Genomic DNA, 22,858 nt, shown 5'->3' on the forward strand with positions numbered 1-22,858 from the left:
AAGCTGTTTCCACAGGCAAGCAAAGAGGGGGAAAAACAGCACTAAGGCCATTATTTCCAGATGTTTGGCAGTGGATGCGAGAAAGGAAGCAAAAAATTGAAGCAAAAGTAGATCTGTCTGAATATCACTTGGTTTTTCGTACCTTTAAAATAAATCAAGAACCTAAAGAGGATGTCTAAAGTCATTCTGAGGGCATATATTTATTTTCATAGGTATATATAGGGGATCTCTTGGACACCTTTTAGGCACTGGACTAGGTTCTAAGGTCTCCCTGGAGCCTTCTCTTCTCCAGGCTGAACAGCCTCAGCTCTCAGCCTGGGTCCATAGCAGAGGGGCTCCAGCACTAGTCTCATTTTGTCCTCCCTGGTGGACAGTGCATGCACATTATTCCATTGGCTGCAGTTCTGTAAAAAACTTGATGATAGGAAAAGCTGTTCCTCTTCCACTCCACACAGTATAGCAGGTGCCTTTTGGTCTCTTACACCACATTGCATGAAGTGCCCAAAATTACTGTGCATCAGTATTGTCACACCCAAAGGGAGATCCACCCTTGATTCCTAGACACAGGCACTACCTGGTGTCACTAAGTGCAGATAATACCTTTTGTTAATCTGCTTGCACTGGTTTTAACTCCACTGGAACACAGATAAACTCAGACAGAAATGTGGCTGAAATTTATGTCCTTCATAAAAGCAAGAATGAAAACAAGTATCTCCTGAACTGGAAAAACTGTCATATCAAAGAGGCCTCAACCACATTTTTAATAAAAAAATTACACATCCAGCTTCCCCATTTTTATGTAAGTCTGTTTCCCATTCCAGAGCTTGAAATCAACACAAGACTGAATTTGTCAAATGCCTCCAGGTTAACAGCTTAAGCATTCAGAATACACAGCAGGGGATAACAACAGCAGTTGCTCGGCTTTAAAAGTATTATAAATATCTATAATTCTAGATAGAAATAATGATTAAAAATAGGAGGCATATATAAAAAATACCCAGCTGGATGAAAGAGCAGGAGGCTGCTAGCAAAATGCCCTGACAGGAGTAATTTTGGCAAAGGTCATAGACAGATAATCCTTTATGAGATAAACTGATAGTGCTGAGACAAACAGGCAGGCTTCTGAATATCCAGGGCATTGTTCAGATACCAATGGAAAATTTTACTGCATGTTATAATATAATCTGTAATGTTGTCAACTTCAAGCTCAAAGCCACAAAAAGAGATAAAGGACAGATACCTGTGATTTTAAAAGAATTTCACCATATTCTTTTTCCTCCTGTAATATTTAAAACTTAAAACAGTGCTTAAAATCAAACAGTGACAAGGATAATGCTCTGAACTACTTTACTTAGAAAATATCTGCATATGCTCTCGTCCTGTACTGAGCTAGGACTGGTAGGAAGAGACAAGAAACAAAGGGTAGAGCAGGTCAATATGAATATTTCCAGATTAGAATTCCCAGACTTGATTATTCATCTCATTGCCTTAGCTGTGCTTTGCTCAGTGCAAACCCCACTCTGAGTGATCATGATAGGTAAAGGAAGGGACAGAGGACCCCATATCCTGGAGCCTGACCTTGATCAAACAGGGCTCACTCTCAAATGCACAACACTCTCCACCACAGAAAAACATCTCGGCTGTTTGTGTCACCCAACACAGCCCCCTGAAGCAACATTCAAATAGTCAAGAGTGACACTGGCCCCGGGTAAGGGGATACCCAGCACATTTACATCCCTGCACCTGCCCTGCTCCCCACAGCAGCGGCACCAAAATCCCCCCCAGCAGCACCAGCAGCAGCACCAGCACCAGCAGCAGCAGCTCTATAAAGCTCCTCTTGCCATCCCTGACACTCCAGCAACAGCAGCCACTGACCTGCCTCAGGCACTGCTGCCACAGCCCCTTGGCCAGCACAGCTCTGCTCCCCAGCTCGCAGCATGGAAGCTTGTCACTCTCCACAGCAATCCAATGTCACTTCACATGGGGCCACCACTGTGGCCATCGTCACCCTGGAGGTGTTTGCTGGCATGTGGATAAACGCTTTCATCGTTTGTGTGCTTTGCATTGCCTGGGTCAAAAAGAAAAGCCTGAACTCTAATGAGAAGATCTTGCTGCTGCTGGGATCCTCCAGGTTTTGTTGTTTGGGCTTCTCATGGGTAAACAAATTCCTTTTAATAATTCATCCCGATTTCCTTTATGTTCCCCCCATATTTCAATTAATTTCATCTTTTTCAAGCTTTTTTAATCATTCCAACTTGTTGGTTTCAGCCTGTCTTTGTGGGTTTTATTGTATAAAAATTGCCAATTTCAGGAACAGCTTCTTCACCTGCTTGAAAGTAAAAATTGACAGGATGGTGCCCTGGTTCTTGTTGGGGTCAGAGATTTTAGCCTTGGCTGTCGGCATCATTATCGATGACCTCACTGAAACTCTGCCGAATAACAACAGCAATTTCACCTGCCTCGGTAATTTTTGGAAACCAAGTATTAGACTGGATAAAAGATTTTTCCCTTCTTTTTTTCTCACTGGATTTGGATATGCTGCTTCATTCATGGCAGTCATCTTCTCTGCTGTTTTCCTTCTCTTTTCCCTCTGGACACACAAACGCAAGATGCAGAAAAACTCCATGAAGGACCTCAGCATGGATGCCCACATCAGAGCCATGAAATCTATTCTCTCCTTCTTAGTGATGTACAGCATCAACTTTGTATGTTTGGTCTCAACAATAATTTATAACATGGAGGATGAAAATACTATGAGACTTCTTATATCCATATATCTGTTTGCTTTTCCAGGAGTTCATTCCCTTATTCTGATTTTCAGCAATCCCAAGCTGGAAAAGGCACTGCTAAAGATCCTCTCCTGTCTGAAGTGTGACTTTTCTATGAAGTAGGAACTGTGATAAAAGCTGGAGCTCATGCAAAATGTTGTTCTTCCACCATAGAAAAGAAGTAGTTTAATTTCTAATGCAGCTCTCCAGGCAGTGTAGATGATACCAATGTTCACTCTTCAACATCTCAGTTCAGAAAACATCATTCATATCTATTGAGCTGAATTATTGTGAGTTCAAGATATTATTATTGTATTTAGATTTAGCTAAATCCTTGAGCTATATTTTAGTTCTTAACATAGTCATTCAGCCCCGATTGTAGGAATGATGCCTGTCCCCCTGTGTGGTGAGAGGATTCATGTGGGCATGAGTGTCTGCTGGAGGGGTGAAGGATTATCAGGCAGAGGCCCCTTACCTCTGCCTGAGCCCGGTGGAAGAGGTAGTGATGCTAATGAAGTGTTCAGCCCCTGCCCAAGACTCACAGCCTTTGCAATCAGAGCCCTTGATATCCCTCATTTCCCCATCAGCTGCCTGCCCACCACCATTTATCATGGCAGAAACTGGGTATTTTGACTGCAGCCTCACCTTCCACTTTTGCACTTCTCCCAAAAGCAGACATTTGGCATTAGAAATCCTGCCTGGCACAGGATGGCAATATGACCCCACTGTGCAGACAGGACAGCAGGAGTGCTGTGCTCTCCAAAGCAGGGAACACCTTTTGTAAAGATTTGCTCTTTCGACTGTGTCAGATTGTACCCTGGTGAAATTCTGTTTATAGGCCTAACGGATGGTGAAGTTGTGCTCAATGAATTACCCATTGCATTTTTGTTTTGAGTTTTTATGAAATATATTTAGACTTCATGCAGTGAGTGTATTTCTTAGTAGCAAGTCGAAATATGTATTTCTACAATAAAATGCATTATTTGTGATGCTGTGACTGTGAAAGTTCTCACTGGACATGGCAGGATTTACACGCTGAGTTTGAAATAATCAGAAATGAAGCTGAGCTGCATCCCGGCCCTTTGAGCCCAGAGGACCAGCATAGGTTCATTTTCTGCCAAATTTCTATACTCTTAATGTAACAGAAAAATATGCAACACTGGTACACAAATTGGCTGCAAAACAAGGAAGAGCAATACTGCAAAGCTGCCACACATGTTTGGGAATTCCCTGAATGAAATGGCAGCAATAAACAGGTTTTATCTCTGTTTTGGTTTTCCTTTCTTTCTGCTGTGGCCCTGTGCTCTGTGATATATTATGGGCTATATCACTGTCTGGCAGTGGCTGGTAGCTCTGTGTGAACACGCTGAGCCCTGGCACCCCCCAGAGGTGTCACTGATGCACAAAGAGCGAGGCAGGAACGGCCCCAGGGAGCTCAGGGGCTGCAGAGCCCCCTTCCCTCTCCAGCCCTGCGTGTCCTCTCTGCCTGCAAGGACAGCATTCCCTGCTCTGTGTCACTGCTCTCCTGGCCTGCTCTGACCTGCTGATGACATTGCCTTTTCCCAGTGCACTCTGGCTCGGTGAAACACCCAGGTTTGGTTCTGGATCAGGGGAAGGCCTTGAGGAGGAAGGAGTGGAGGAGACAACTTGTTAAGAGCTGGCTGCAATCCCTATTCTACTTCCCCCTGTGTGGCTGTGGGGGAGGAGGTGGAGGAGCTGAGGATGAAGGAGTGAGGTTGAGCCTGGCTTGAAAGGGTGGCGAAGGCAGCAGGTTGTGTTTTCCATTTGCTTCTCATCATCCTACTTTACTTTCAACAGTTAAATAAATTAAATTCCTTTTCCTCGTGTCAAGTTAGCTTTGTCTGTGAGCATAAAGGGTGAGTGATCTCCCTGCCTCTATCTCAGCCCATCAGCTTTTCCATCCTATGCTTCACCCCCTGTTTATCTGTGAGAGGGAAGGAGCAGCTGCGTGGAAGCTGGCTGCTCCCTAAGATCACCCCTCCACAGCAGGTGAAACACAAAATACTTCCAGCATGGGCACAGCAGAACCTGAAGTGGTCACTTCTGTCACCAGCTCAGGTCCACAGGCAGATCCTAAGCATCTCTTTTGGACACAACTCCCCAGTGAAAGGAAATACAAGAACAAACACACCTCCCTTCATCCCCTCCTGCTGCTCATGCACTTCATCCCTTAACCTGACACTCCTGATCATTTTCACAGGAATGCTCTGGAAGATCCATCTTATTCCCTGCATCCAGGACAACATCATCCCTCACAACCTCACATGCCACAAGACTCTACAGGCAAATCCAGCACCTTGCATGTGCTACCACACAAAACACCACAGCCCCTGCAAACCCTGCTGCAGATCCCTTCTTCCATTTCTGTGAATCCCTGACAATGTGACACCCAGCTCAGAATCCCTGTCCTGTGCACCAACCCCACTGAGCTGGCACTGGAGGGGACAGGGTGTCCATCACTACAGCCACCCTGCACAGCCCATGGGGACAGATGCAGGATGTGTCCAGTCTGGAGAAGCTGAGAGATGTCAGAAATCAATGGGAATGGCTCCCCAGTGCTGCCACAGTAGGGAAATTGCTCTGGGTTACACTCCAGAGCCTTTACTTTTGCCGAAAAAAAAAAATAATAAAAAGAAAACGCAGTTAGGAGCATGTGCTATGATGTTCATGTATTTGGTGGAGAATGCGGGCAAACAAAATTAGGAAATCTAGACCACTACATTAAGTGTTACTGTGAGATAAAAGGTTAATTAAGAGCAAAACATGATTGTCTTAAGTTTATATATAGCAGTGATAATGAAAGTCTAGAGGTGGAAAGTAGTGAATGTTCTGTTTCTTCTTTTCTGTCAATTTATTGTGTTAAGTTGTATATTGAATATAATTGATATTTTTTTAGGTAAGGGTTCACAAGTTGAAGGGGTGGAATGTCATGGAGTTACTTTACCTTTAAGAAAGTTTAAGTTGCTGTGAACTGCCTGGAGTCTTTTCTCCTGACCAATTATCGGTCATTGCTGAGAATTGACAGCAGTTTAGGCCATTGAAAAGTGGGATCAACTTGTGAACCCTACCTTAAAGTGTAAAACCACAGCTCTCTTGGTTCTCTTCGTTTCCTGGCTGGGAAGGGTGGCAGAGCTCCAGGCCTCCCGTTCCCTGCCCAGGCCATGCGGCCGGGCGGGGACTGGGCTGGGCCCAGCGTCTCCCGGCTGGGAGATGCGGGCCCTGCGGAAGGTTTTCTCCGGGCTCTGGCCGGGCTGGGCCGAGCCGATCTCTGGCTCGGCTGCAGGTTTTTTGCTGTAACTAAATTCACTAGAAACTGCTGAGTGAAGAAGGAGAGAGGCTCTGGACCTGCAGCGGGCTGGGTGCGGCGACTGCACTCTCCAGAGCAGCCGTGAGGAACTTTCCATCGCAGACGGCTCCAGCTCCTGCACCGGCCGGGGCCACAGAGCTACCTACAACAGCCTGGGCAAGATTTTAACTCTTTCATTTCCCAGATGAGACTTGTGGATTAATCTTTTTATCCAGACAGAGAAAAAGAGAGTGATCAACATGAAAAGAGACTTTATAAACTACCAGTGACAGGAAAGAAAAGAAGCTTCAGAAAAGGTAGAGAATTAAGAAGATGCTTTAATTAAGCTGAAATATCTTTCTGTTAAAACTATGGAAATGGACAATAAGGTCTTGAAAACACTCCTTTAATTCATGACAGTAAATAGGGAGGAATAGAGTGTTCAAAGTGTAAATTTTGAGTAAAAAGGTAGAGTAATTATGGTACAGTGAAGTGCTGGAAGATTTGAAGCCTTGAGAGGCAATGAGAAAACTGTTTTCTAGTGAAGCTCACAGAAACAGATGAAGAAGACTTTTTGCCTTTGAATAACTTATCCTTAAAATCCCATCCCTAGACTCATGGCCCATACACACTTCAGAGTGATGTGAAAATGGGAGGAGTGGGCTCTAATAATAGCAGTTCTGGGCAGCTAACATTAGGGCAATGGAAAACTATAACAAAAATAGTTTTTCTTGTGAGAAACTCCATAAAGTAACAGGAAGAAACTTCTGTTTCTCTATAAAGACTGGTGAAAAGACTGTAGCAAGAATTGGGACGGTTTTAACCATCAAAGATCCAAAGGTTTTGTCTCTTTTGTCATGTGAACAAGGGAATAGTGGGTAGATAGGGGATGAAAAGGTTTTTCTGGAAGTTTATTCTGGTGTTCTTATTGTAGTTTGTCAATAAACTTTTTTTTTTTTCCTTTTAAGTTGTATGCCTGTTTTGCTCTTGTTCTAATCCATATCTCACAGCAAGAAATAAGTAAATTTCTTAGTTATTGGTTTAAAACCACGACAATGTAACATACTTCTGGCACTTATATCCCACAGAAAACATGGCTCTCATCATTCTGAAGACAGAAAATGCTGGTGCTTCATTTCCTGTAGCCATAGAGCTCCTTGCTGGGGTTTCATTGTCCTGGTTCCACCACAGCATCAGACGAGATCTCCTTGGCTCCTGTGGTCCTGATGTGCAAGGCCAAATGTGACAGGTCCTCGAATAACCCAAAGTGCATGGGGCCTACAGAGCTGAACACAACTTCCCTGCTAAAAACCTCACAGCTTTCAGGATTTCAATTACTTTGGAAGCTTTAGGGCACTGTAGTGTGCGGGAAACCCCGCATGGTGTCATCCTTATGAGCTCACTTTCCCATCATCAGCAGATGAGACTGGAACCCTGGCACTAGGACATGTCCCGATTTTTACTCTTTTCCTCCATACGATTCAAATTAAACCTGTAAAAATTCCAGCTTTGCTTTCTGTGTCTCCCCTCACCTGCCCCTCTACATGGCTCTTCACTTACTCTCAAGGTAATGTCATTGATAAAACAAACATGGATATCAATGCCTGGGAAGGATCAAAATAAACTCCACTTTTCCAGCATCGAGGTTGAACATTGCAGCACCCCAACTGTCAGACTGAAAAGGACAGTGAGTCCCCTGAGCGTGCCATGCTGAGCACAGCCAGGGCTCTGCATGATCATCACAGGTAAAGGAAGGGACAGAGGAGCCCAGATCCTGAAGCCTGACCCTGATCAAACAGGGCTCACTCTCAAATGCACAACACTCTCCACCGCAGAAAAACATCTCGGCTGTTTGTGTCACCCAACACAGCCCCCTGAAGCAACATTCAAATAGTCAAGAGTGACACTGGCCCCGGGTAAGGGGATACCCAGCACATTTACATCCCTGCACCTGCCCTGCTCCCCACAGCAGCGGCACCAAAATCCCCCCCAGCAGCACCAGCAGCAGCAGCAGCAGCAGCAGCAGCTCTATAAAGCTCCTCTTGCCATCCCTGACACTCCAGCAACAGCAGCCACTGACCTGCCTCAGGCACTGCTGCCACAGCCCCTTGGCCAGCACAGCTCTGCTCCCCAGCTCGCAGCATGGAAGCTTGTCACTCTCCACAGCAATCCAATGTCACTTCATACGGGGCCACCACTGTGGCCATCGTCACCCTGGAGGTGTTTGCTGGCATGTGGATAAACGCTTTCATTGTTTGTGTGCTTTGCATTGCCTGGGTCAAAAAGAAAAGCCTGAACTCTAATGAGAAGATCTTGCTGCTGCTGGGATCCTCCAGGTTTTGTTGTTTGGGCTTCTCATGGGTAAACGAATTCCTTTTAATAATTCATCCCGATTTCCTTTATGTTCCCCCCATATTTCAATTAATTTCATCTTTTTCAAGCTTTTTTAATCATTCCAACTTGTTGGTTTCAGCCTGTCTTTGTGGGTTTTATTGTATAAAAATTGCCAATTTCAGGAACAGCTTCTTCACCTGCTTGAAAGTAAAAATTGACAGGATGGTGCCCTGGTTCTTGTTGGGGTCAGAGATTTTAGCCTTGGCTGTCGGCATCATTATCGATGACCTCACTGAAACTCTGCCGAATAACAACAGCAATTTCACCTGCCTCGGTAATTTTTGGAAACCAAGTATTAGACTGGATAAAAGATTTTTCCCTTCTTTTTTTCTCACTGGATTTGGATATGCTGCTTCATTCATGGCAGTCATCTTCTCTGCTGTTTTCCTTCTCTTTTCCCTCTGGACACACAAACGCAAGATGCAGAAAAACTCCATGAAGGACCTCAGCATGGATGCCCACATCAGAGCCATGAAATCTATTCTCTCCTTCTTAGTGATGTACAGCATCAACTTTGTATGTTTGGTCTCAACAATAATTTATAACATGGAGGATGAAAATACTATGAGACTTCTTATATCCATATATCTGTTTGCTTTTCCAGGAGTTCATTCCCTTATTCTGATTTTCAGCAATCCCAAGCTGGAAAAGGCACTGCTAAAGATCCTCTCCTGTCTGAAGTGTGACTTTTCTATGAAGTAGGAACTGTGATAAAAGCTGGAGCTCATGCAAAATGTTGTTCTTCCACCATAGAAAAGAAGTAGTTTAACTTCTAATGCAGCTCTCCAGGCAGTGTAGATGATACCAATGTTCACTCTTCAACATCTCAGTTCAGAAAACATCATTCATATCTATTGAGCTGAATTATTGTGAGTTCAAGATATTATTATTGTATTTAGATTTAGCTAAATCCTTGAGCTATATTTTAGTTCTTAACATAGTCATTCAGCCCCGATTGTAGGAATGATGCCTGTCCCCCTGTGTGGTGAGAGGATTCATGTGGGCATGAGTGTCTGCTGGAGGGGTGAGGGATTATCAGGCAGAGGCCACTTACCTCTGCCTGAGCCCGGTGGAAGAGGGAGTGATGCTAATGAAGTGTTCAGCCCCTGCCCAAGACTCACAGCCTTTGCAATCAGAGCCCTTGATATCCCTCATTTCCCCATCAGCTGCCTGCCCACCACCATTTATCATGGCAGAAACTGGGTATTTTGACTGCAGCCTCACCTTCCACTTTTGCACTTCTCCCAAAAGCAGACATTTGGCATTAGAAATCCTGCCTGGCACAGGATGGCAATATGACCCCACTGTGCAGACAGGACAGCAGGAGTGCTGTGCTCTCCAAAGCAGGGAACACCTTTTGTAAAGATTTGCTCTTTCGACTGTGTCAGATTGTACCCTGGTGAAATTCTGTTTATAGGCCTAAATGATGGTGAAGTTGTACTCAATGAGTTACCCATTGAACTTTTGTTTTGAGTTTTTATGAAATATATTTAGACTTCATGCAGTGAGTGTATTTCTTAGTAGCATGTTCAAATGTGTATTTCTACAATAAAATGCATTATTTGTGATGCTGTGACTGTGAAAGTTCTCATTGGACATGGCAAGACTTAGATGCTGAATTTGAAATAATCAGAAATGAAGCTGAGCTGCATCCCGGCCCTTTGAGCCCAGAGGACCAGCATAGGTTCATTTTCTGCCAAATTTCTATACTCTTAATGTAACAGAAAAATATGCAACACTGGTACACAAATTGGCTGCAAAACAAGGAAGAGCAATACTGCAAAGCTGCCACACATGTTTGGGAATTCCCTGAATGAAATGGCAGCAATAAACAGGTTTTATCTCTATTTTGGTTTTCCTTTCTTTCTGCTGTGGCCCTGTGCTCTGTGATATATTATGGGCTGTATCACTGTCTGGCAGTGGCTGGTAGCTCTGTGTGAACACGCTGAGCCCTGGCACCCCCCAGAGGTGTCACTGATGCACAAAGAGCGAGGCAGGAACGGCCCCAGGGAGCTCAGGGGCTGCAGAGCCCCCTTCCCTCTCCAGCCCTGCGTGTCCTCTCTGCCTGCAAGGACAGCATTCCCTGCTCTGTGTCACTGCTCTCCTGGCCTGCTCTGACCTGCTGATGACATTGCCTTTTCCCAGTGCACTCTGGCTCAGTGAAACACCCAGGTTTGGTTCTGGATCAGGGGAAGGCCTTGAGGAGGAAGGAGTGGAGGAGACAACTTGTTAAGAGCTGGCTGCAATCCCTATTCTACTTCCCCCTGTGTGGCTGTGGGGGAGGAGGTGGAGGAGCTGAGGATGAAGGAGTGAGGTTGAGCCTGGCTTGAAAGGGTGGCGAAGGCAGCAGGTTGTGTTTTCCATTTGCTTCTCATCATCCTACTTTACTTTCAACAGTTAAATAAATTAAATTCCTTTTCCTCATGTCAAGTTAGCTTTGTTTGTGAGCATAAAGGGTGAGTGATCTCCCTGCCTCTATCTCAGCCCATCAGCTTTTCCATCCTATGCTTCACCCCCTGTTTATCTGTGAGAGGGAAGGAGCAGCTGCGTGGAAGCTGGCTGCTCCCTAAGATCACCCCTCCACAGCAGGTGAAACACAAAATACTTCCAGCATGGGCACAGCAGAACCTGAAGTGGTCACTTCTGTCACCAGCTCAGGTCCACAGGCAGATCCTAAGCATCTCTTTTGGACACAACTCCCCAGTGAAAGGAAATACAGGAACAAACACACCTCCCTTCATCCCCTCCTGCTGCTCATGCACTTCATCCCTTAACCTGACACTCCTGATCATTTTCACAGGAATGCTCTGGAAGATCCATCTTATTCCCTGCATCCAGGACAACATCATCCCTCACAACCTCACATGCCACAAGACTCTACAGGCAAATCCAGCACCTTGCATGTGCTACCACACAAAACACCACAGCCCCTGCAAACCCTGCTGCAGATCCCTTCTTCCATTTCTGTGAATCCCTGACAATGTGACACCCAGCTCAGAATCCCTGTCCTGTGCACCAACCCCACTGAGCTGGCACTGGAGGGGACAGGGTGTCCATCACTACAGCCACCCTGCACAGCCCATGGGGACAGATGCAGGATGTGTCCAGCCTGGAGAAGCTGAGAGATGTCAGAAATCAATGGGAATGGCTCCCCAGTGCTGCCACAGTAGGGAAATTGCTCTGGGTTACACTCCAGAGCCTTTACTTTTGCCAAAAATAATAGATAAAAAGTGCAATTAGGAGCATGTGCTATGATGTTCATGTAACATACTTCTGGCACTTATATCCCACAGAAAACATGGCTCTCATCATTCTGAAGACAGAAAATGCTGGTGCTTCATTTCCTGTAGCCATAGAGCTCCTTGCTGGGGTTTCATTGTCCTGGTTCCACCACAGCATCAGACGAGATCTCCTTGGCTCCTGTGGTCCTGATGTGCAAGGCCAAATGTGACAGGTCCTCGAATAACCCAAAGTGCATGGGGCCTACAGAGCTGAACACAACTTCCCTGCTAAAAACCTCACAGCTTTCAGGATTTCAATTACTTTGGAAGCTTTAGGGCACTGTAGTGTGCGGGAAACCCCGCATGGTGTCGTCCTTATGAGCTCACTTTCCCATCATCAGCAGATGAGACTGGAACCCTGACACTAGGACATGTCCCGATTTTTACTCTTTTCCTCCATACGATTCAAATTAAACCTGTAAAAATTCCAGCTTTGCTTTCTGTGTCTCCCCTCACCTGCCCCTCTACATGGCTCTTCACTTACTCTCAAGGTAATGTCATTGATAAAACAAACATGGATATCAATGCCTGGGAAGGATCAAAATAAACTCCACTTTTCCAGCATCGAGGTTGAACATTGCAGCACCCCAACTGTCAGACTGAAAAGGACAGTGAGTCCCCTGAGCGTGCCATGCTGAGCACAGCCAGGGCTCTGCATGATCATCACAGGTAAAGGAAGGGACAGAGGAGCCCAGATCATGGAGCCTGACCTTGATCAAACAGGGCTCACTCTCAAATGCACAACACTCTCCACCACAGAAAAACATCTCGGCTGTTTGTGTCACCCAACACAGCCCCCCTGAAGCAACATTCAAATAGTCAAGAGTGACACTGGCCCCGGGTAAGGGGATACCCAGCACATTTACATCCCTGCACCTGCCCTGCTCCCCACAGCAGCGGCACCAAAATCCCCCCCAGCAGCACCAGCAGCAGCAGCAGCAGCAGCAGCAGCTCTATAAAGCTCCTCTTGCCATCCCTGACACTCCAGCAATAGCAGCCACTGACCTGCCTCAGGCACTGCTGCCACAGCCCCTTGGCCAGCACAGCTCTGCTCCCCAGCTCGCAGCATGGAAGCTTGTCACTCTCCACAGCAATCCAATGTCACTTCATACGGGGCCACCACTGTGGCCATCGTCACCCTGGAGGTGTTTGCTGGCATGTGGATAAACGCTTTCATCGTTTGTGTGCTTTGCATTGCCTGGGTCAAAAAGAAAAGCCTGAACTCTAATGAGAAGATCTTGCTGCTGCTGGGATGTTCCAGGTTTTGCTGTTTGTGCTTCTCATGGATATATTATTTTCTCTCAAACATTTACCCATACTGCCTTCTGATTCATCCCATACTTCAACTAACTGAAGGTGCATATAGCTTTTTTTTTTCTTCCAACTTGTGGTTTTCAGCCTGTCTTTGTGGGTTTTATTGTATAAAAATTGCCAATTTCAGGAACAGCTTCTTCACCTGCTTGAAAGTAAAAATTGACAGGATGGTGCCTTGGCTCTTGTTGGGGTCAGTTATTTTCTCCCTGTTTATTGGAATTCTCGTCTACATCACTATTGATGAAGCTATCTGTAAAAACCTCAATTTCACCTGCCAAGGAAGAATTTTTAAATCAACTATCAGAATAGAGGAACATTTTTACCCTATTAATTTTCTCACTGGCTTTTTACATGCTGCTTCATTCATGGCAGTCATCTTTGCTGCTGTTTTCCTTCTCTTTTCCCTCTGGACACACAAACGCAAGATGCAGAAAAACTCCATGAAGGATCTCAGCATGGATGCCCACATCAGAGCCATGAAATCTATTCTTTCCTTCTTAGTGATGTACAGCATCAACTTTATGTTTTTCATCTTGACTCTAATTTATTCAACAGCACACGAAAATCACATTCGATTTCTTGTTTACTTATTTCAACATGCTTATCCTGGTGTTCACTCCCTTATTCTGATTTTCAGCAATCCCAAGTTGGAAAAGGCACTGCTTAACATTCTTCCCAGTGTGATGTGCAAGGTTTGCATGAAGTAGAAACTGTAACAAAAGCTGTAGCTCATGCAAAATATCTTTAGAGAAAATAAGTTAAATTAATTTTCATTGCAACTCTCCATGCAGTATAGATCTTAGACATGTTCAGCTATATCTATTTCAAATTCTTTGAACTAATATTATTATGAGGTAAATAAATCATTATTTGCATTTAATTAAAACAGCATTTGGAGTTAAATTATTGTCAATAGCAGAGTCATTTAGACCTTGTACAGGGGCTGGATGCAAAAGAGCAATAATCATGCTGAAAACCTGCCTCAAATGTTTTGATTTTCACTGATTGAAATGACTTAATGAAACAACAGGTTTTATCTCTGTTTTGGTTTTCCTTTCTTTCTGCTGTGGCCCTGTGCTCTGTGATATATTATGGGCTGTATCACTGTCTGGCAGTGGCTGGTAGCTCTGTGTGAACACGCTGAGCCCTGGCACCCCCCAGAGGTGTCACTGATGCACAAAGAGCGAGGCAGGAACGGCCCCAGGGAGCTCAGGGGCTGCAGAGCCCCCTTCCCTCTCCAGCCCTGCGTGTCCTCTCTGCCTGCAAGGACAGCATTCCCTGCTCTGTGTCACTGCTCTCCTGGCCTGCTCTGACCTGCTGATGACATTGCCTTTTCCCAGTGCACTCTGGCTCAGTGAAACACCCAGGAATGTGGGTTTTGTACAAGGTGCAGCGAGGAACAATGTCACAATCACTGATGAGAAGATGTATGGGGTGCCTGGGTCAGCTGCTGCAGCTGAGGGCCTGTGGGGTCTCAAAGGGGCAAGGCCAAGGCTGTCCCATGCTGGGGAAAGCCAGTTCTAAGCACTCCATGGACCCAATACTGACTGACTACAACATCCATTCCCTGTCCTCTTGTGCTGCTGAGGAGAGGAGGTGGTAGAGAACCTCAGAATGAGTTAAAGTGAGCCTGAGATTACTGGGGGGTGAAGATAAAATATTCTAGTTTTGTGTGTGTTCTACATCATCCTACTCTGTTTTCAATAGGCAATAAATTAAATTGATTTTCCCTGTGTTGAGTCTGCTTTGTCTGAGAGAAGAACTTGTCTGAGAGAATAACTGGTGAGTGATTTCCCTGTCTTTATCTTGACTCATGAGCAGTTGCATCTTATTTTTCACCCCTGTGCTGCTCCAGAGTGAGAGTGAAGGAGTGACTGAGTGTAGCTCTGAGAGCTGCTCAAGGTCAACTCACCATGACAGGGCCTGGAAATGTGAAATAGTTCCAGTGTGGAGGAATACATTCAGTGCAGATAGCTCAGTGAGCAGCTGCAATGTGAGCTGCAGATTGTGGGGAAGCACTGGGAGTCCCAACTCTGGTGTCAACCCTTGCACAGCAAGGGGTACAGGGACCTGTGGCACCAGCCAGGTGACTGAACACTTAGGACACTCCAATCATCATGTGCATGGGCTGGAAGGACTCAAAATCCCAGGGATCCAATTGTTTGGGTTACTTCCTCAGAGGCACCCAGCTTGAGCTGCTTCTGAGTTGCTGTGCCATGATTAAACTGCTTTAAAGATCCGGAGGTCTGAGACTCTACTGTGGGAAACCCAGTGCCAAGCTGGTGAGGAAACCTGGCGCTGAGTGTGGTGTGTGAAGGCAGTGGAGTGGGCCAGCTGCCCACTGTGAAAGGGCTTTGGTCCCAGCAGTGACAATCTCTGGTGGTGGCGCATGAGTGTCAGAAGGCCTCCAGGGTAGCGAGACAGGAAAGTTTCCTTCACACCAGCATGAACAGAGCAGAACCTGAACTAGTCATTTATTTTACCAGCTCAGGTTCAGAGGGTCGTTATACCTCATGCCAGGTGTGCATTTCTCATCTCACCTTCAAAAAGCTTCCTTCCTGCTTCTGAATTGAGGGATAGAACCATTTAGGCCAGAGCAACCTCTCAACCACTGCAATATCTCTTTTTTGAGAATTTTCTTTGAGAATTTCTTTGAGAATGTCTGTGTGACAGACCACACATTCTAGCAGGCCGTCTCACCAAACTACCCAACTCTCCTTAAACAGCAACTGCCCAGAAACAAGCTAACAAATAATTAATGCCACTTTATAACATGCCAATCCACCTTCTGTAGCTAAGAAGGATTTGGAGTTGAATTAATATTTCCATAACCAGTTTGTAACATTTGCCCTGAGATTTCATTTTGTTTTCCAGCATTGTATCCTGAAACAATTGTGTCATTCTGGTCATTGAAGTTCAGTTATGGATGGAATGGATTTGCTCAGAAGAAACTGGACAACTAATAGCCTAAGCAATTAGCTAACCAAGGCTAATCATTTGGGATTTTCAGTAATAAAGAAGGAAGACAAGGATTCTGGAGAGGGAAGATGTTCATCCTAAACCAAGCTCAGATGGAAGCAACGCAGTCTGTGTGATGTCTCTCAGATCCCAATACAGCTGTGTGTCCCTCCATATGCATAAAATCAGCGGTCTGATGCATTTTGACATGCACAAGGACATCCAAAAAATCCACATAAGCTGGTAGATACAATGGCTTGGAGAATCCTTCTTCTTCTTGAGTAGTGCGAGAGGGCTGGATTTGAACAAAAAGCAGGCTCCTGATCCGTATCTTCTTGATCTGAAAACCCAGCACTGGAGACTCTGATGTAGATACACCTTTATTTTTTTAAGGTACCAGATTCTCCACACAGAGCTGATTCCAAGCCACAGCCACAGTGTGGACCTGTTGTTGTAACATTTTGTCCTGGTTCTGACCAGGACGGGGTTACTTTCTGCAGTAGCCAGGAGAGGCCAGGGCCAGTACTCAAGGGTTATTTTATACTACCTCACTGAGGGGGGCAGGAGGGGCCAAGGGAAAGGGTCTATCTTCTGGGGAGAGGAAGATCCTTTTGTTATTGTCCGTCATTGAGAAGTTATTACCATGTGAATAATTTCTTTTCTTGTACACTGACATCAGTAGTGTTGCTGTTACTGTTACTGTTCATTTTCTTATTTCATTGCTGTTTGCCGTAAATTGTTCTCATCTTAAACTATGACCATTGCCTTTTGTTCCTCGAATTCTCCTCTCCAGCCTTCGCAGGGGAGAAGGAAGATGACAAAAAGGGGAGTGAAAGAAAGCAGCAGTGTGGATTGAATGGTCGAAGTGGGGCCACAGAACTGGGTAGGAACATTCCGAAATGACTACAAATGTTCATTTAATGTACGAGTACAGACCCAGCACAGACAGGTCATCTTCACACCAGTTGTAATAGAAATAACTTCCATTTTTTTCAGAAACATAACGGAGTGAAGAAAAAATAAAAGAGAAAAGAAAAAAAAAACACACCAAAATCTACAGTGTTTTCTGTTTTGTCAGCAAAACCAGAGAGGAGGAAACACACAATAAAGCATAAAGTAGACAACATGCACTATCAGGAAATTAAAATACACTCAAGGCAATGCTCTGACATTCATCAAACTCAAAAATTAGCAAAATAAATAATATTTTTGAATTACAGTATAAAAAACAAACTTGATCATTGTAGATGACAAAGGGACAGAGGACCCCATATCCTGGAGCCTGACCCTGATCAAACAGGGCTCACTCTCAAATGCACAACACTCTCCACCGCAGAAAAACATCTCGGCTGTTTGTGTCACCCAACACAGCCCCCTGAAGCAACATTCAAATAGTCAAGAGTGACACTGGCCCCGGGTAAGGGGATACCCAGCACATTTACATCTCTGCACCTGCCCTGCTCCCCACAGCAGCGGCACCAAAATCCCCCCCAGCAGCACCAGCAGCAGCAGCACCAGCAGCAGCAGCTCTATAAAGCTCCTCTTGCCATCCCTGACACTCCAGCAATAGCAGCCACTGACCTGCCTCAGGCACTGCTGCCACAGCCCCTTGGCCAGCACAGCTCTGCTCCCCAGCTCGCAGCATGGAAGCTTGTCACTCTCCACAGCAATCCAATGTCACTTCATATGGGGCCACCACTATGGCCATCGTCACCCTGGAGGTGTTTGCTGGCATGTGGATAAACGCTTTCATTGTCTGTGTGCTTTGCATTGCCTGGGTCAAAAAGAAAAGCCTGAACTCTAATGAGAAGATCTTGCTGCTGCTGGGATGGTCCAGGATTACCTATTTATGCCTCTTATGGATATACCACTTCCTTTTAATAATTCATCCCAATTACCTTTATGTTCCCCCCATACTTCAATTAATTTCGTCTTTTACAACCTTTTTTAACCACTCCAACTTGTTGGTTTCAGCCTGTCTTTGTGGGTTTTATTGTATAAAAATTGCCAATTTCAGGAACAGCTTCTTCATCTACCTGAAAGTAAAAATTGACAGGATGGTGCCCTGGTTCTTGTTGGGGTCAGAGATTTTAGCCTCGTCCATCAGCATCATTGTCTATCACCTCACTGAAACTCTGCCGAATAACAACCTCACTTTCACCTGCCTCAGCAGTTTTTGGGAAGCAAGGATCAGAGTAAATAAAAATTTTTTCCCTTCTTTTTTTCTCACTGGATTTGGATATGCTGCTTCATTCATGGCAGTCATCTTCTCTGCTGTTTTCCTTCTCTTTTCCCTCTGGACACACAAACGCAAGATGCAGAAAAACTCCATGACGGACCTCAGCATGGATGCTCACATCAGAGCCATGAAATCTATTCTCTCCTTCTTAGTGATGTACAGCATCAACTTTGTATGTTTGATCTCAACAATAATTTATGCCATGAAGAAGAAAATCTTATGAGACTTCTTATATACATATATTTGTGTGCTTTTCCGGGAGTTCATTCCCTTATTCTGATTTTCAGCAATCCCAAGCTGGAAAAGGCACTGCTAAAGATCCTCTCCTGTCTGAAGTGTGACTTTTCTATGAAGTAGGAACTGTGATAAAAGCTGGAGCTCATGCAAAATGTTGTTCTTCCACCATAGAAAAGAAGTAGTTTAACTTCTAATGCAGCTCTCCAGGCAGTGTAGATGATACCAATGTTCACTCTTCAACATCTCAGTTCAGAAAACATCATTCATATCTATTGAGCTGAATTATTGTGAGTTCAAGATATTATTATTGTATTTAGATTTAGCTAAATCCTTGAGCTATATTTTAGTTCTTAACAAAGTCATTTTGCCCTGATTGTAGGAATGATGCCTGTCCCCCTGTGTGGTGAGAGGATTCATGTGGGCATGAGTGTCTGCTGGAGGGGTGAGGGATTATCAGGCAGAGGCCCCTTACCTCTGCCTGAGCCCGGTGGAAGAGGTAGTGATGCTAATGAAGTGTTCAGCCCCTGCCCAAGACTCACAGCCTTTGCAATCAGAGCCCTTGGTATCCCTCATTTCCCCATCAGCTGCCTGCTCACCACCATTTATCATGGCAGAAACTGGGTATTTTGACTGCAGCCTCACCTTCCACTTTTGCACTTCTCCCAAAAGCAGACATTTGGCATTAGAAATCCTGCCTGGCACAGGATGGCAATATGACCCCACTGTGCAGACAGGACAGCAGGAGTGCTGTGCTCTCCAAAGCAGGGAACACCTTTTGTAAAGATTTGCTCTTTCGACTGTGTCAGATTGTACCCTGGTGAAATTCTGTTTATAGGCCTAACGGATGGTGAAGTTGTGCTCAATGATTTACCCATTGCACTTTTGTTTTGAGTTTTTATGAAATATATTTAGACTTCATGCGGCGATTGTGTTTCTTAGTAGCAAGTCCAAATATGTATTTCTACAATAAAATGCATTATTTGTGATGCTGTGACTGTGAAAGTTCTCATTGGACATGGCAAGACTTAGATGCTGAATTTGAAATAATCAGAAATGAAGCTGAGCTGCATCCCAGCCCTTTGAGCCCAGAGGACCAGCATAGGTTCATTTTCTGCCAAATTTCTATACTCTTAATGTAACAGAAAAATATGCAACACTGGTACACAAATTGGCTGCAAAACAAGGAAGAGCAATACTGCAAAGATGTCACAAATGTTTGGGAATTCCCTGAATGAAATGGCAGCAATAAACAGGTTTTATCTCTGTTTTGGTTTTCCTTTCTTTCTGCTGTGGCCCTGTGCTCTGTGATATATTATGGGCTGTATCACTGTCTGGCAGTGGCTGGTAGCTCTGTGTGAACACGCTGAGCCCTGGCACCCCCCAGAGGTGTCACTGATGCACAAAGAGCGAGGCAGGAACGGCCCCAGGGAGCTCAGGGGCTGCAGAGCCCCCTTCCCTCTCCAGCCCTGCGTGTCCTCTCTGCCTGCAAGGACAGCATTCCCTGCTCTGTGTCACTGCTCTCCTGGCCTGCTCTGACCTGCTGATGACATTGCCTTTTCCCAGTGCACTCTGGCTCAGTGAAACACCCAGGTTTGGTTCTGGATCAGGGGAAGGCCTTGAGGAGGAAGGAGTGGAGGAGACAATTTGTTAAGAGCTAGCTGCAATCCCTATTCTACTTCCCCCTGTGTGGCTGTGGGGGAGGAGGTGGAGGAGCTGAGGATGAAGGAGTGAGGTTGAGCCTGGCTTGAAAGGGTGGCGAAGGCAGCAGGTTGTGTTTTCCATTTGCTTCTCATCATCCTACTTTACTTTCAACAGTTAAATAAATTAAATTCCTTTTCCTCATGTCAAGTTAGCTTTGTCTGTGAGCATAAAGGGTGAGTGATCTCCCTGCCTCTATCTCAGCCCATCAGCTTTTCCATCCTATGTTTCACCCCCTGTTTATCTGTGAGAGGGAAGGAGCAGCTGCGTGGGGGCTGGCTGCTCCCTAAGATCACCCCTCCACAGCAGGTGAAACATGAAATAGTTCACTCTATTCAACACTTCACTTACTCTCAAGGTAATGCCATTGATAAAACAAACATGGACATCAGTGCCTGGGAAGGATCAAAATAAACTCCACTTTTCCAGCATCGAGGTTGAACATTGCAGCACCCCAACTGTCAGACTGAAAAGGACAGTGAGTCCCCTGAGCGTTCCTTGCTGAGCACAGCCAGGGCTCTGCATGATCATCACAGGTAAAGGAAGGGACAGAGGAGCCCAGATCCTGGAGCCTGACCTTGATCAAACAGGGCTCACTCTCAAATGCACAACACTCTCCACCGCAGAAAAACATCTCGGCTGTTTGTGTCACCCAACACAGCCCCCCTGAAGCAACATTCAAATAGTCAAGAGTGACACTGGCTCCGGGTAAGGGGATACCCAGCACATTTACATCCCTGCACCTGCCCTGCTCCCCACAGCAGCGGCACCAAAATCCCCCCCAGCAGCACCAGCAGCAGCACCAGCAGCAGCAGCAGCAGCAGCAGCTCTATAAAGCTCCTCTTGCCATCCCTGACACTCCAGCAACAGCAGCCACTGACCTGCCTCAGGCACTGCTGCCACAGCCCCTTGGCCAGCACAGCTCTGCTCCCCAGCTCGCAGCATGGAAGCTTGTCACTCTCCACAGCAATCCAATGTCACTTCATACGGGGCCACCACTGTGGCCATCGTCACCCTGGAGGTGTTTGCTGGCATGTGGATAAACGCTTTCATCGTTTGTGTGCTTTGCATTGCCTGGGTCAAAAAGAAAAGCCTGAACTCTAATGAGAAGATCTTGCTGCTGCTGGGATCCTCCAGGTTTTGCTCTTTGTGCATCTCATGGGCATATTTATTTCTTTCATTTATTTATCCCAATTACCTTTATGTTCGCCCCATACTTCAACTAGCTATATTTTTTAAAGCCTTTTTTGATCATTCCAACTTGTGGTTTTCAGCCTGTCTTTGTGGGTTTTATTGTATAAAAATTGCCAATTTCAGGAACAGCTTCTTCATCTACTTGAAAGTAAAAATTGACAGGATGGTGCCTTGGCTCTTGTTGGGGTCAGGGATTTTAGCTTTGACTATTGGCATCATTGCCTACGACATCGCTGATAAACCGCACTGCAACAACTGCAATTCCACCGAACAAGGAAATTTTGGGAAACCAAGTATCAAAATGGATAAACATTTCTTCCCTTCTTTTTTTCTCAGTGGATTTGGATATGCTGCTTCATTCATGGCAGTCATCTTCTCTGCTGTTTTCCTTCTCTTTTCCCTCTGGACACACAAACGCAAGATGCAGAAAAACTCCATGAAGGACCTCAGCATGGATGCCCACATCAGAGCCATGAAATCTATTCTCTCTTTCTTAGTGATGTACAGCATCAACTTTGTATGTTTGGTCTTAAATATGGTTTATGTCACAAAGAAGAGAAGTCATATGTCATTTCTCATTTTAGTATTTCAGTACACTTTTCCAGGTGTTCACTCCCTTATTCTGATTTTTAGCAATCCCAAATTAGAAATGACACTGCTAAAGATTCTTCCCTTAGAAAGATTTGTGAAGTGTAAGGATTGCATGAGTTAGGAACTGTAATAAAATCTGGAGCCCATTCAAAAATGGTAATATTTTATTATAGAAAACAAGTAGTTTAATCTCTAATGCAATGCTCCAAGCACTACAGATGATAGAAATGTTCTTATGACTGAGATTAAGAATATATATTCAAATACCGCTAAGTAAATTAATGTGACTTATATTATGTATCTTCAAGTATAATTTCATTTAGGTTATTCTTTGAGTTTGATTATTGTCAATAACTTATAATAATTATAAATTATTATAATTATGCTAATTTATAATAATCTATTTAGTCTTGGTACAGGGCCTGGATGCAAAAGGACAATAACAATACTGCCAACCTGCCTCAAATGCTCTGGCATTTTCTGATTGAAACAACTGAAATTAACTGCAGGTTTTATGTCTATTTTGGTTTTCCTTTCTTTCTGCTGTGGCCCTGTGCTCTGTGATATATTATGGGCTGTATCACTGTCTGGCAGTGGCTGGTAGCTCTGTGTGAACACGCTGAGCCCTGGCACCCCCAGAGGTGTCACTGATGCACAAAGAGCGAGGCAGGAACGGCCCCAGGGAGCTCAGGGGCTGCAGAGCCCCCTTCCCTCTCCAGCCCTGCGTGTCCTCTCTGCCTGCAAGGACAGCATTCCCTGCTCTGTGTCACTGCTCTCCTGGCCTGCTCTGACCTGCTGATGACATTGCCTTTTCCCAGTGCACTCTGGCTCGGTGAAACACCCAGGTTTGGTTCTGGATCAGGGGAACAGATGAAAT

At 45.1% G+C, this 22,858-nt stretch overlaps 5 protein-coding genes across 5 annotated transcripts; all 5 read left to right on the top strand.

Moving 5' to 3' along the window:
* The first annotated feature begins 1,937 nt into the window (after window positions 1–1,937).
* LOC148184720 (taste receptor type 2 member 9-like) lies at window positions 1,938–2,891 on the top strand. The gene has a single exon (XM_088053307.1). It carries the CDS (start codon window positions 1,938–1,940, stop codon window positions 2,889–2,891), a length of 954 nt encoding a protein of 317 aa, XP_087909433.1.
* Window positions 2,892–8,217: 5,326 nt separating this feature from the next.
* LOC148184721 (taste receptor type 2 member 9-like) lies at window positions 8,218–9,171 on the top strand. Its single transcript, XM_088053318.1, has one exon. It carries the CDS (start codon window positions 8,218–8,220, stop codon window positions 9,169–9,171), a length of 954 nt encoding a protein of 317 aa, XP_087909444.1.
* Window positions 9,172–12,817: 3,646 nt separating this feature from the next.
* Window positions 12,818–13,771, top strand: LOC102112634 (taste receptor type 2 member 2-like). The gene has a single exon (XM_005528755.2). It carries the CDS (start codon window positions 12,818–12,820, stop codon window positions 13,769–13,771), a length of 954 nt encoding a protein of 317 aa, XP_005528812.2.
* Window positions 13,772–17,665: 3,894 nt separating this feature from the next.
* On the top strand, window positions 17,666–18,484 carry LOC148184722 (taste receptor type 2 member 9-like). Its single transcript, XM_088053312.1, has one exon. It carries the CDS (start codon window positions 17,666–17,668, stop codon window positions 18,482–18,484), a length of 819 nt encoding a protein of 272 aa, XP_087909438.1.
* A 2,655-nt stretch (window positions 18,485–21,139) lies between these two features.
* Window positions 21,140–22,102, top strand: LOC102106130 (taste receptor type 2 member 2-like). Its single transcript, XM_014257628.1, has one exon. It carries the CDS (start codon window positions 21,140–21,142, stop codon window positions 22,100–22,102), a length of 963 nt encoding a protein of 320 aa, XP_014113103.1.
* Window positions 22,103–22,858: the final 756 nt, after the last annotated feature.

This window comes from Pseudopodoces humilis, chromosome 3, assembly GCF_049639895.1.
Source record: "Pseudopodoces humilis isolate 2021_Gansu_Grassland_sample_001 chromosome 3, ASM4963989v1, whole genome shotgun sequence".
NCBI classification, from domain to species: Eukaryota; Metazoa; Chordata; class Aves; order Passeriformes; family Paridae; genus Pseudopodoces; species Pseudopodoces humilis.

Excerpts from the sequence above, each read along its gene's own strand:
- LOC148184720 (XM_088053307.1), top strand. The coding sequence starts at position 1,938 with ATGGAAGCTTGTCACTCTCCACAGCAATCCAATGTCACTTCACATGGG.
- LOC148184721 (XM_088053318.1), top strand. The coding sequence starts at position 8,218 with ATGGAAGCTTGTCACTCTCCACAGCAATCCAATGTCACTTCATACGGG.
- LOC102112634 (XM_005528755.2), top strand. The coding sequence starts at position 12,818 with ATGGAAGCTTGTCACTCTCCACAGCAATCCAATGTCACTTCATACGGG.
- LOC148184722 (XM_088053312.1), top strand. The coding sequence starts at position 17,666 with ATGGAAGCTTGTCACTCTCCACAGCAATCCAATGTCACTTCATATGGG.
- LOC102106130 (XM_014257628.1), top strand. The coding sequence starts at position 21,140 with ATGGAAGCTTGTCACTCTCCACAGCAATCCAATGTCACTTCATACGGG.